This window comes from Bison bison, unplaced genomic scaffold (assembly GCF_000754665.1).
Source record: "Bison bison bison isolate TAMUID 2011002044 unplaced genomic scaffold, Bison_UMD1.0 scf7180017864043, whole genome shotgun sequence".
NCBI classification, from domain to species: Eukaryota; Metazoa; Chordata; class Mammalia; order Artiodactyla; family Bovidae; genus Bison; species Bison bison.
Window position 1 is genome coordinate 2,522,563 of NW_011494615.1, and position 13,494 is coordinate 2,536,056.

General features: G+C 48.3%; 1 protein-coding gene and 3 long non-coding RNA genes across 4 annotated transcripts in view; 1 reads left to right on the top strand and 3 right to left on the bottom strand.

Annotated features, from left to right (window-relative positions):
* LOC104985350 (alpha-N-acetylgalactosaminide alpha-2,6-sialyltransferase 6-like) overlaps positions 1 to 497 on the top strand; it is an 815-nt gene extending 318 nt beyond the window's left edge. Inside the window, exon 2 of the mRNA XM_010835489.1 lies at positions 390 to 497. Coding sequence (XP_010833791.1) covers positions 390 to 450 — 61 coding nt within the window. The 3' untranslated portion in view covers positions 451 to 497. The remainder of the gene's footprint in view (positions 1 to 389) is intronic.
* The window catches only part of LOC104985351, a 10,145-nt gene extending 7,439 nt beyond the window's left edge, over positions 1 to 2,706 (bottom strand). The window contains exon 1 of the long non-coding RNA XR_824880.1: positions 2,584 to 2,706. This is a non-coding gene — a long non-coding RNA (uncharacterized LOC104985351). The remainder of the gene's footprint in view (positions 1 to 2,583) is intronic.
* A 7,355-nt stretch (positions 2,707 to 10,061) lies between these two features.
* Positions 10,062 to 11,968, bottom strand: LOC104985353. The gene is made up of 3 exons (XR_824881.1): positions 11,566 to 11,968; positions 10,324 to 11,247; positions 10,062 to 10,218 (listed from the first exon to the last, which is right to left on the bottom strand). It is a non-coding gene; the product is annotated as an uncharacterized LOC104985353 (long non-coding RNA).
* An 819-nt stretch (positions 11,969 to 12,787) lies between these two features.
* LOC104985355 overlaps positions 12,788 to 13,494 on the bottom strand; it is an 88,293-nt gene continuing 87,586 nt past the window's right edge. Inside the window, exon 5 of the long non-coding RNA XR_824883.1 lies at positions 12,788 to 12,966. This is a non-coding gene — a long non-coding RNA (uncharacterized LOC104985355). The remainder of the gene's footprint in view (positions 12,967 to 13,494) is intronic.

Here is a 13,494-nt window from a genome sequence, read left to right on the forward strand (position 1 = left end):
TGTGATTGTCACCAGCTCCAGCCACCTGCTAGGAACCAAACTGGGCCCTGAGGTCAAGCAGGCAGAGTGCACAATCTGCATGAACGACACCCCCACCACAGGCTACTCAGACCACCTTGTGGGTAACAAGACCACCTTCTGCGTAGGGGCCCATTCCAGTGTATTCCGTGTGCTGTGGAGACTCTAGGAGTTCATCAACCAGACCTACGAAACCGTGTTCATCTTCTGGGGTGTTCCAAACAAGACGCAGAAGCCCCAGGACAGCCTGGTGCACGTCGTCCAGCGGGCAGGCCTGGTGTTCCCCAACATGGACGCTTACGCCATCTCTCTTGGCTGCATGAGCCAGTCTGATGACCTCTTCCAGAGTGAGACGGGCAAGGACAGGGAAGAGTCCTACTCGTGGCTGAGCACAGGCTGGTTCACCATGGCGACTGCAGTGGAGTAGTGTGACCACGTGCCCATCTACGGCATGGTGCCCCCTGACTACTGCAGCAGCCCCGCCTACAGCACATGCCTTACCACTACTACGAGCCTAAGGCGCTGGACGAGTGTGTCACCGACATTCAGAATGAGAAGGGCAACCACCACCACTTCATCAGGAAGAAGAGGGTCTTCTCTTCCTGGGCCCAGCTGTACAGAATCACCTTCTCCTACCCTCCTGGACCTAGGCCACCCTGCCTGTGGGGCTCTCATGAGGGACAAAGGAGAAGTGGGAATCCACGCAGGCCATCTCCTGGCCAATCATGGCTTCCAAGAGTGTCTTCCGACCCGTCAGACCTTGAAGAGGGTGTATCCTCCAGCCATTCAGGGCCTGGGGGAATCTCTTGGCCAAACAGGGATTTTGGCTTCTACGTGGTTAATGGGTGTCAAGGGTATTTCCTGTCCATTCAGGGTCTGAGCACAGTCAATCAGAGTAATCTGAGGTTAAGGTTATGTCCTTTCCCATGAGGCCTTAGTTCAGAGCCCGAGGGTGGACCCCAAATCACTTCCTATTGGCTGGACAGTGGTCCTGTCCCAGGAAGCTGAGAATTTTGTGTTGCCCCCTCACTTTCCAGGGCTAAAGAGAGGTTGTGTGGGGGTAGGAGGCCAGGCATTTGTGGGGTTGGGGGGTCTCCAGGGGTGAGACACTGGTGAGACTGGTGACTGGTGTCTTGGTCCTCTCCCGACAAACGACATCTGCATCTCCCATGCTCAAGTGAAAAACAGAATCTGTTTTCTCTGCAAATGACCCTATTTCGTTCCTTTCAGGGGTGGAGTAATATTCTATGGGGGAAGTGATGGGAGGGAGGCCCCAGAGGGAGGGGCTGTATGTATACATATGGCTGATTCACTTCACTGTGCAGCCGAAACTAACAGAGATTGTAAAGCAATTGTAGTCCAGAAAAATAAGACAAAAAGAATCATAATCCATTAGCTCCTCTCTCTGCCTCACCCTGTACCTCCAATCCACTAGCACGTCTTGTTGTTTCAACCTTCAAAATATATCTGACTCCACAGCATGTCCCACTAGAGCTACGGTAACAGCTTCGCCGCTGTCTCCAGTCACTCATTCCTTGAACAATCCCCACTCTAGTGACACTGTCCATTTTCTGGTCCGTCCTGCACAAGCTGTTTTCCTGGGAGAAGAGTAAGGCAGAGGTGAAGGGACACACACTGGAGCAACAGCCTGCTTCAAAACCCTACCTATGGGCTTCCCTGGTGGCTCAGTGGTAAACAATCTGCCTGCCAAGGTAGGAGACAAGGGTTCAATCCCTGATCTGGGAAGATCCGACATGCCGTGGAGCAGCTAAGCCCGAGCGCTACAACTACTGAGCCTGTGCTCTAGAGCCCAGGAGCCAGAACCACTGAGCCCAGCTGCAAGTACTGAAGGCCGCGGGGTCTAGAGCCCATGCTCCGCAACACGAGAAGCCACCACAGAGAGAAGCCCACACACCGCAACTAGAGAGTAGCCTCCGCTCACCACGACTAGAGAAAAGCCTGTGTAGCAACGAAGGCCCAGCACAGCCGAAAATCAATAAATAGATACATTTTTTTAAAAACCTATCTATGATTAGCCATGTGCCCTGGGGCAAAATTATTCAACCTCCTCTTTCCTCACCTTTCTTACTTGTAAAGTAGGAATAACAAATATGGATTTGCCCTATAGAACTCTTCTGAGGGTTAAAGGGAGTCCTCTCCCCTAATAGCTGCACTCATTTACTAAGCACCTGAGAGGGTCCAGGCTTCCTGCTCAGTCCAGTACACATTCCTGTTTTTTAAACTGGACACACACATACCTGGAGACAAGTGACCGTGGGCCAGGGGCACTCTAAGCCACAAGGTAAGTGTTAAAAAAAAAAAAAATCTTGAATACAGTTGACAATGGGGAAAGACAGTCCCATGAAAAGAGACCATTTATGTAATGGTGTGGGAGGAATAACAGCAAGGGCTTAATGAATACTTATTGTATCAGGCATTGTTCTAGGAGCTTTACAAATACCAATTTACTCAATTTTCTAGCAGCTCTATGAAGCAAGTCCAGTATTATGCCCATTTTATAAGTGAAGAATAAAAAGAAGAAGTTGAGTAACATGTTGAGGTCACCTGGCTAATCCAGACAGGATTTGGAATCTGGCAGCGTGGCTACAGCGTGGGTCCCTCTGACTTCCACCTTCCACTGTCTCGCTGTGAAACAGCTGCCAAGGAACAGGCCTTGAAAGGACACAGGTTTCACCAGAAATGAGTGACTGGAAACAGACAAGTGGAAAAGAAGAGATGGGAATGAACAATGATAGCTTTGGGTGCCCTCAACCTGGGCTTGAATCCCAACGCAGCCACATTCCACCTGTGGAACTTGGACCCAGTACACAGGTTCCTTACCTGTAAAATGAGTTCACAGCTATATTTTTAGGCAGTTGGGTACATAAAAAGCACCCACTGCTTATTAACCACCCTTCTCCTTTAGGATCTTCTTCCTGTTATTATGAGCTTCCCTTGTGGCTCAGCTGGTGAAGAATTCGCCTGCAACGCGGGAGACCTAGGTTTGATCCCTAGGTTGGGAAGATCCTCTGGAGAAGGGAAAGGCTACTTACTCCAGTATTCTGGCCTGGAGAATTCCATGGACTGGATAGTCCATGGGGTCACAAAGAGTTGGACATGACTGAGTGACTTTCACTTCACATCTCCTGTTACTATAAAAGAGTTGAGCTCTTCTAGGTCCTAATTTACTATGATGCTATGATAAAAGGGTCAATCCACCAAGAAGACATAGCGTCTGTAAATGTGTGCGTGCCAGTCAACAGAGCTGAAAACATATAAAGCAAAATCTGATAGAACGAAAGGAGAAAAAGACACATCAACAGTGATAATTGAGGGGCCTCCCTGGTGGCTCAGCAGTAAAGAATCCGCCTGCCAATGCAGGAGACACAGGTTCGATCTCCAGCTCAAAAGATCCCATATGCTTTGGAGCTAAGCCCATGTGCCATAAATCATTGAACCTGTGCTCTAGAGCCTGGGAACCACAATCACTGAGCCCACGAGCCACAGCTAAAGAAGCCCATACGCCCTAGAGCCTGTGCTCCGCAGCAAGAGAAGCCACCACGATGAGAAGCCGGCGCACCGCCACTACAGATGAGGCCTCACTCTCAGCAAGTGGATTGAAAAGCCTGTGCATCAACGAAGACCCAGCACAGCCAAAAATAATAAATAAATCTTAAAAAAAAAAACAATGATAATTGCGGACTTTAACAACCCTCCCTCAACAATAGATAAAGCAACTAGACAGAAAATCAGGATCTATAAGAGCTCAACTCCACCACCAACTAACAGAAACTCACTGACATTTATAGAACACCCAACAATAGCAGGATACACATTCTTTTTAAAAGTTCAGAGATCAAATACTAACAGAGGCTATATCCTGGTGAATAAAATAAACCTCTACAAATTAAAAAGAATTTAAATCATATACAGTGTACTCTCTGACCATAATGGAACTTAACTAGAAATCGGTAAAAGAAAAATTTCCAAATACTTGGAAAGGAAACAACACACTTCTGATTAACCCATGGATCAGAGAAAGTCTCAAGAAAAATCAAATATACACAAATACACACATAGTGAATTGAGTTATTCTTAGTACCATTTATGTTAACTTATGGCTTGCAGGGAACATTGCTGTTAAATCTAATGTACTGACCACTCCACGTCAGTACACTACATACATGGTCACATACAGTATCCCATTTAATGCCCTCCAAAACTCTAAGAAAGAGAGTTTCTATTATTATTCCCATTTTGTTAATGCAGCAACAGAAGCTTACATCAGCTAAATAGCTTGTCTGAGGTCTCAGAGCCAACAAATGACAAAATCAGCTAAATTGAGGCACCAGAACTCTGTGAAAATGTCAGGTTTCAGGGAATACCTGGGAACCTGCCACAGATGACAACCCTACCTAACCAACCCCTTTATAACTAAGTCATATCTCCACACCCTTACCAAAACACTGCCCACCATCTGGTGTGAAATAGGCTTTCTCTCCAGCCCCTGATAACTGCCAGGAGGTGGGAAATTCAAAGGGAGAGAAGGACTACAAAGCCCTTTGCATGAGCAGGAGAGATGTAGAAATCTCTGAGGTCATAAATGCTAATACCTCTCTTGATATGAGTCAGAGGGTTCACTGAGAACATCAAAATAGTTTTATTTCCAGATAACATCAGAACAGAAATAAAAATAGTTATTTGACCTATGAAATATGGAAAAGTTCATATGCTTTTTTCTAGGGTGGGGTGGGAAGAGTGGTATGCAAGATATTTTAAAATTGTACTTAATTTTTATTTTTAGCTCTCTCTGTGTGTGTATGAGTGTGTGTATGCACACACACCAAGTCATGTCTGACTCTTTGAGACCCCATGGACTGTAACCTTCCAGGCTCTTCTGTCCATGGCATTTTCCAAGCCAGGATACTGGAGTGGGTTGCCATTTTCTACTCCAGGGATCTTCCTGACTCAGGGACTGAACCCGCATTTCTTGTGTCTCCTGCATTGCAAGAGGATTCTTTGCCACTGCACCGCCTGGGAAGCCCCTTTAGCTCTGTAATAATGCCAAAAATGTAAACAATATTCAAAATTTGTAACAAAATATAGCTGTCCATATAGCTGTCCCTTGTCCCCAACCCACATACTAGCCCCACAATCCAGAAAAAGATCACCAAAAAATACTTTTAGTTCCTTTCCCCCTCTGGTATTTCCTTCAAAATTTCTAAATAGTAGGCTTATCCTGGGGCTTCCCGGGTGGCTCAGATAGTAAAGAATCTGCCTGCTATGTGGAAGACCCAGGTTTGATCCCTGGGTCAGGATGATCCCGTGGAGAAGGAACCGGCAACCCACTCCAGTATTCTTGACTGGAAAATCCCATGGACAGAGGAAACTGGTGGGCTACAGTCCATGGGGTCACAAAGGCTTATCCTACAATTTCTCAATTTATAACTTTTATTTTCTGTTGATCTGCTGTTGAGAAGGTTGAGGATTTGGTCCTCTTCCTCTCCTGACTCCTTTAACCTCACGTAACATTCAGAAAGATGGCGCCTAGGTCCTCATAGTTGACAATGCACTGTATGTAGTAGACTTCTAAGTCCAAGGGTTTTTTTTCATCCCATTGAAAATTTCCTCTTAACTGCCACTTAATGCATAATACCTCATCATACAGAAGTCTATAATTTTTTTTCAACTGCTTCCTTATTTTGGAATTTGGGTTGATTTCAACTTTTTTCTACTGTAAATAGTGTTTAAAAAAAACCACTTGAACATGCATTTTAAAAACACGTTTAAACATCTCCTAAGGATTCTTAGACGATCAATTAATAAATCAAAATATATGTTGTCAACTGTGAGGGGGAAATGGCCACAGAAAATACACTGGATGGCGTAAGAGCAAACACAATAAAAATAGAGAGTTAATCCTCCTTGTCGCAAAGAAGGGAAAAAACTTTTCCCCCCTCTCCCTTTTTGTTTCAGAATTTCTCTGTCCTACTCAAATGTGCATAAATCTTTATAACGACCTCATAAGTGAGGATCATTTCCTGAGGACCTGGGAGCCGTCTTTCTAAAGAGCAAACTGTATCCCAGTTTGCATGGAAGGATAAGAGCCTAACTCGTGGCCCCTTGTCTGTACTATGAGAAGCTTGTTTCTCCTCTGATTAAGGCCAACATAAGAGGTCTCCCCAAGTACGTGGGTAAATGTGGAGCCAACTACGTGTGACAAAAGATGCCGCTGAGTCCTCTTACCCGGGGAGCATTGTTTACCTCAAGAATGTGTATGCAAGGGGCTGTATCTGCTTGGCTAAATAAGGGGGTCCGATTACACTCCATCTTTGCCATCTCTGAGCACACTACCTGCGATGTGATCGCATTCTGGTTTAATATAGTGCATATATTCAATAATAAAAAGTGTTTTCTTCCTCTGCTGCCTTTGTGGAGAGGTTTCTGGGCTGGGAGAAGTTTTGCTTTTTTAAACAATATTCTTTCTGTAACCAAGCAGGACCCTATGGGGCCTTTCCAGGACAGACCCTTCCCCCCAAGTCCTCTGCTATAGTTACCCTCTCAAGTACCTAGATAACAGTATCTGCTGCAAATTTCCTGAGTTGTTTTACAGATGCTTAAACCTCCACCAAATGGAAAAAGTTAACTGCTTGATGACCATGAACATGTAGCCCCCAGACTTTCTGGAGCCTGAGGATTGATAATGTTAGCTCCTGTGACCCTGCCCTGTTACCTCACCATCAGCCAATCAGAAAATTGTGCAAGAGCTGAACACATGCACTTCAATTCCCTTCCCTCATCTGGCCTCCCATAAAAACGCCCTCCCTGAAACCCATCATGGAGTTCAGTGGTGTTTTTTGAGCATTAGCTTACCCAGACTCCTTGTCTGGCAGCTTAAAATAAACTCTGCAGTTTCCTTCACCACAACTCAGCGTCAGTAGATGGGCAAGCAGACCCAAGTTTGGTTCCGTAAGATCTCAACAATGGCACTCTGCCATAATGATATTAACATTTGCCATCCCTGGATGGAGTGGAATCCCACCTGTTAGTAAGGTGTCAACTCATCACTACATTAGTTTTTCATACCAGAGAGTGAAAGTTTGTGTGTGTGCCTAGCCTTGGAAACCTCAGGCCTAGCACTGCGTCCTGTTGCTCTTCAGACCCTATTTCAGAGGATGACTTTTTTGTCCTTTTCAATCACTTGCTCATGGCTCCTAAACATTCTACAGATGGCACTGGACATCTTACCCACGTCCTGTGCTGTCCTCTCCCCACTGAGAACCAGCTACCATCACATATTTACATTGAGGCTATTTTCACCTTCTCCTGTCCTTGAACTCCTTTCAACCACAGACTGTGACAAGCTTCCAAGATGCAGCGTCCTCTGTTCCTGACAAGACCCTGTGAGTAAAGAGCCTACTGAGAATCTGCTAGCAAGAAGACGATCGAACGTGACGTAATTCACAGAAACGATACGCCATCACCTTTATCGTGTCCGCGTTCCATGGTTAGCATCGAGTTGCAGGTCCTGCCCAGTTCAAGAGGAGGGGATCTTTGGCCCATCCTTGAGTTTACCCATCACAGTTTTCTGAGATTTTGGTTAGACACAGACTTATACCTCCTCATCCTGTGATCCCTGCCTCCTAACCTTCCTTAATTTTTTCTACCCTTTTGTCTTGCAGTGCATTCTGGAAGTATCTTCAGAGCTTTCTTAAAGTGCAGAAATTCTTCTTCTCCTGCTGCTGCTAAGTCACTTCAGTTGTGTCCGACTCTGTGTGACCCCATAGACGGCAGCCCACTAGGCTCCTCTGTCCCTGGGATTCTCCAGGCAAGAACACTGGAGCGGGTTGCCGGAGTTTAACCTTAATTCATCTGTGCATTTTGCACTTTTAGTCATCTTGTATTTCTTATTTCCAGAATATCTACTGTTTTTTTATATCACACAAACTAATTTCCACAGCCTTGTTATTTCATCATATTCCACTATTTTTATTTCTTGAAATACATTAATATATTAGTTTTAATCTTTATTTACAATTTCTGTATCCAAAGTCCTCATGGGTTTGGTCTCGACCGTTTGATGTTTTTGGTTAATTCTGATCATTGCTGGCTCAGTTCCCTGTATATTTTGATTTTCCATTTGTTTGGATTTTGGACTAGGAACTCATATTACTTGGAATTTCACCTAAAATTCTACCTTTTCCACCCTGCTCTGCCTATTTGGATCTATTTTCACCACATCAGGTACGTAGCCCTCTGTATCCCTTCCTGTGACGTTGCCTCAGCTTGACTAGGGTTCTCCGAGCAAGATCCCTAATCTCCTGTACCCGACTCTCTGCTTCCAGTTCTGCAAACCTCTCCTTCCCTTGGTCCTTTTAAGCCTAAAAGTGGTAGCAGTTCATTTTGCCATTATGCTGTGGGGAAGAGGTTGCTGTATTAGTCCCTGTGGAGCTGCTATTTGCCTGTATCTTTGTAAATAACCCCACCTTTTAAAAAATTTTTTTGGCTGCACCAGATCTTCGTTGGGGCACACAGGACCTTTAGTTGAGGCACATGGGATCTAGTTCTCTGACCAGGAATCCAAGCCGGGGCCCTTGTGTTGGGAGTGTGGAGTCTTAGCCACAGGACCACCCAGGAAGTCCCTAAATAGCCCTTTATAAATCAACTACCTGATTCGATAGAGATTCCATCCTTGACCCAGCTTATGTGCCTTTCCAGACTGTGCAGCCCTGCTGGCCTTCCGAACACTGACTGCTTCCCAGCTGGAGTGTCCCAGTGTGTGAGCATCCCCAGGGATTAGGTGACGGCTGTGAGGCAGCCTCTGTCATGCCCACTGCACCCGCAGAGGCGACAGCTGTGCTTCTAGGTCTGACCTGCCTGTACCCACGGAGCCTCTGGCTGTCCCAGTGGCTGCCCAGAGAGCCCAGGTTACACAGCCCAGAAATGCAGGGACGTGAACGCCCCAGGGGCGAAACTTGGACCAGAGAGACTCAAGAGAAAGAGAGGAGTAAACTGCTTGCCCTTTGCCCTGCAGGTGACTGCTCTAAGAGGCAGTGGCTCCCCGTGTCTCTGGGAGAGGTCCCACATGACCTGGTGACCAGAGCACTCTCTCATGAAGCTGTGGCCAGCTCAGGAATAAACCTCTGTGTACTGTTCTTCCTCTCCCAGCCTCACTCCCCTTTTCCCTTCACTTTGTTCCCTTGACTCACACATCCCAGTATGGCAATTACTACACAGGCTTTATGTGTCAGCCCCTGCTTTCTAGGGACGGAGCTAAGACAGGCATTGAGGGGGCTGTCCTTTGAGGAATCTGGCTCTGTGTGGGCCTCAGACAGACTCCCTCCTTCCCAGCCCAGCCTTTCTCTCCTTGTCTCCTCGCTGCAGGGCCACAGCATATGAAGACCAGGCTCCCGACCTGAGGGACCCCAGGGTGCCCAGCGTGATGCAGGCTCCGGTTTTCCTCACTTTTCTGAATTTGCATCCCAGGCCCTGAGATCTTCCTGTGCTTTTCTGCCGCATCAGTCATTTATTTTAAAAGGTGTTTTAAAATAATCACCCAGTTTCTTGGGTAGTCTGAACCAGAAGGGCGCCCCTAGACTTTCTCATTGACTATATTACCTGGAAACCCTCTTTCTATTTTGTATTTTTTCTCTACCTTTCTCTTTCTTTTCCTCAGCCCACTGTCCTTCATCTCTTCCAGGATTTGATGTAGGCATAGTCTCTGGAAGGCAGAGACTCCAGACTGAATCTTTGGGATTCAAAGTTCTGCACCCCTGTCCTACCCCCAGCTTCAGCTCAGGGCTCCATAAATCTGCTGGAACAGGCGAAAAGCAGGCAAGCACACTCCGTGTACAGCCTGGAGAGGCCCCAGAGAGGATGTGGACTCGCCGTTTCATCATGCTGAGTGGGAAACGGTCACACACCTGTGGGCTCAGCCCTCCAGCCCCCCCTGCTTCTCATACACAGAGGCAGGGCTGAAAGAATGACTCAAAAGCATTTGGAAAATAGCTGTCCATGGCCCCCGACGGTCAACTTACGTATGGCTCTGACTCACTGAGCAGGGAGCACGCAGTGGGTGCCCTTTGGTCACAGCGAGGTCCCAGATGACATCATCCGTGAGATGTAGCATCAGCCCGTGCAACCCCAGACGTGTTGTTCAGAATCAGTCACCCGGCGAATGAAGGGTCAGTGGAAAAGCAGCTGCCAATAGCCACAGAGAAGAATGGGCAGTTTCACAAACGCTGTGTGTGCTGCTGCCCACCTTTCTGAAGGTCTGCCTGACTGTTCCCCCAGCCCAGGTGTTACCTGAGCAGAAACCCTTCTGAGCTCTGGTCACCCGCAGTGTGGTGTCTCCAAAGACCACCCTGGCAATGGGGGGCCCAGGTGCACAGCTGAATTTGAGGAGCCCATGAAGTGAACCAGGCAGCTTTTCCATGGTGGCCTCCAGGGAAAAATCCATTCAGTTACAGGATTGAGACCTGGCCCCCTTGTCCAGAGGCTTCGCCCCTTGCCCTGAATGTGGATGTTCCCCAGGGCCCTGGAGACTGGCCTGGCAGGCCTCATGACCTCATCCTTCTCCTCCCCACCTTTTAACTTCTGTGTCTCTCCTCTCTCATCCAAGCTCCGCTCCCCTCCCCCCCTGCCCCGCCCATGTCTTCAGCAGATTCCTTGTTCACTCTTATGCTTTACCATTTTCCTTGTTTTTGGTAAACTTGGTGAGTCAATGTCACGGTCGTTTCTGTGTGTTTTGGGGTGAGGCAGAAGCCTAGCTAAGCAGGCCTTGAGGTGTGCATCCATCAGGGTAAAAGAGGCGCATGGCTCAGGTCTGCCTGCAAAAGGCTTCTGAGTGTGGGGGGCAGGGGGGTGCTCAGTGAATACATTACCTGTTCTCCTGCATGCTCCCTCAGACCATCCTTTTCAGTCTTTCAAGCCAAGCGTTTTCCCCTGATGCCGGGCTTTCTCTCCTTCTCGCTCCCGCCCAGCACACTTACTTTCTGCCAGCCTGTCTGTCTGTGTGTCTGTCTCCGCACCCATCTCCACTCTCCCCACTGGCTCCTTCTCCCTGAGAAGAGGGGGAGGCAAGTGGGGACTCCGAACAGGGTGCAGCCCCCGGGGCTCGGCCTGGAGAGGAGGGACGGTGACATCTGCTGGGTGACTGCTGAATCCGCCTGGCCCTGCTGGGTTTCTGGACCTTTCCGGGCAGAACTGCTTCCGCTGATACTCTTCCATCTGGGGGGAAAGAGCCCCGAGGTGGAGTTCCCTGCACCCGGTGCCTGCGCCCACCAGCCATCTGGCCCCTTTCATCATTTCCCCTTCACCCTGTGGGGGGTCCCCAAGACCAGCACAAATACTCTGAGATTTTTAGGGCTTGGATACTGTTTCCGAGAAGCCTGGGATCTCCCAAAGAAGAGGATTGAGCTGGGCTTGACTGGGTGACCACAGCCCCTCTGAGACACACCCTGGAAGAGGGGGCCAGCCCTCAGTGAGGAGGAAGGCCCCAGGTGTGGGGGCTCTCCAGGCCCAGCCTCTGCCCGCTGAAGCACTCACCATCCGGGGGCTGTGGGCGGTGGTGGCCCTTCCAAGCGGGCCTCATGACTGTGGCGCCCTCTGGCGGTGGCTCCCGCAGGAAGTAACGGTGCAGCTGTCCGCACAGGTCAGGACGCAAGGTTCCTGTAAACCTCCAACCAGACAAATGTTACTCTCTGTTCTGCAACTTTTTACCTCTACAGGAATGGCAAAGTGTTATGTCTTTAAGGTCAGAACCTTGAGAATGGCTCTCTTGCGTGTTTCAGGCTATAGGCAGCATTCTTAACTGGAAGCAAAAGCAAGAGAATACAAAGGTTAGGCCAAACAGATCTGATACGGAGTCAGATTTGTTCTTCCCTATTACAAGGGGACCATGTTGGCACCAGGACACAGCAGTAGATAAGCACAGTCCCCGCCCTCATGATGCCTCTGTTTAATGAGGAGACAGACATCAAACACGCTCCACATTCTAAAGGGTGCCGGTAAAGCGGGACCAGCCCTCTGAAGACAAAATCAAGGACTGAATTGACAGGGCGGGGCATCTAGAACAGCTGAGAGGGCTGGGGGAGACCTCTTTGTGGGACCCACTTGCCATCTAAAGAGATAGCCACGGAAGGAGAGGAGGGGAGCAAGGAGTGGGGAGAGAGGAGGCGGGGAGGAATGGAAGGAAAGGGCCAAGACCAGAAAAAGCTTGGAGCCTGAGGAACTGAAGTGAATTCATGGCTGCTGAAGTGTAGCGTAGCAGGAGGTTAAACCAAGGGATCCTGGCCAAAGTAAGAAGTGTGGTTCACATAGAAAATGGGCCACTTTTCTGTTTCCCTGTCACCAGGCTGCAGAAACTCTTCCGTGTGCCCATTCGGCAGAGAGACAAAGCTGTGAGGTCACCTCTCCCTCCCTCCCACTCCACCACTGGCCAACTCCAAAACCTCGCAGAGAGTCGGACGAGCAGGCCACACTGTGGGACAGCTCCGAGGGGTGTCTGGCTTCCACTGTATGTCGAGAGGAACCAAAAGCTTTAGATCAGTGCCTTCCAGTAGTGTCCAACAGCAATAGCCACCTACATAATTTCCACTAGGATTTTAAAAGTAAGGAGAAACAAGTAAAATTACTGCTATTAAAACATTTTATTAAACCCATACCTCTAAAATATTATCATTTGAACATGCAATTAATATAAAAATTATGAATGAGATTTGTTCTCATTCTTTTTTTTTTCATGCTAAGTATTCAAAAGCCTGGTAAATATTTCATACTTACATCCCAGTGCAATTAGGATGAGCCACATCTCCAGTGGTCCATAGCCACATGTGGCCCCATGACCACTGCCCTGGACAGTGCAGCTCCAGACACTGCAATTTTGAAACCACGACTCCCAGGAGAGACTGACCCACCGGCACAGGCTTCTGCCGCCTGCCAGAGAAGCTTTAGAAGAATCCTCAGGACATGCAGTCAGGGTAAGTTGTGAGCTTGGCCTGGAGTGCAGCCTTGACCTTCACCTCTGGCAATGCACCCATCAACCACCCATCCCCAGGACCTTGAATCTGCCCTCATTCATCTTGCTGACACTTTTTTCTCCCCAAAGAACTGAATGTGACTCGTCTTTTCTTAAGTTTCCAAGTGTATTGTCACCTGCAGATGCTGAAAGAGGACATCAGAGCCAATGTGGTGCAGTAGAAAGAACACTGCACAGGGCGTCAGAGAAGAGAGAATCCCGTTCCTGCTTATCTTTCACCAGACCTGCGGCCCAAAGAGAGCCACGAGTCGGTGCAGGGCACTAAGCAAGCACTCGGAGTCCAAAGTCAGACTGCAGCTCTGGGTCCTGAGCTGTGCCCTTTTCTGGGCCTTTGCATCCTCCTCTGTAAAATGGGGGAGTAGGCAATGGCACCCCACTCCAGTACTCTTGCCTGGAAAATCCCATGGACGGAGGAGCCTGGTGGGCTGTAGTCCATG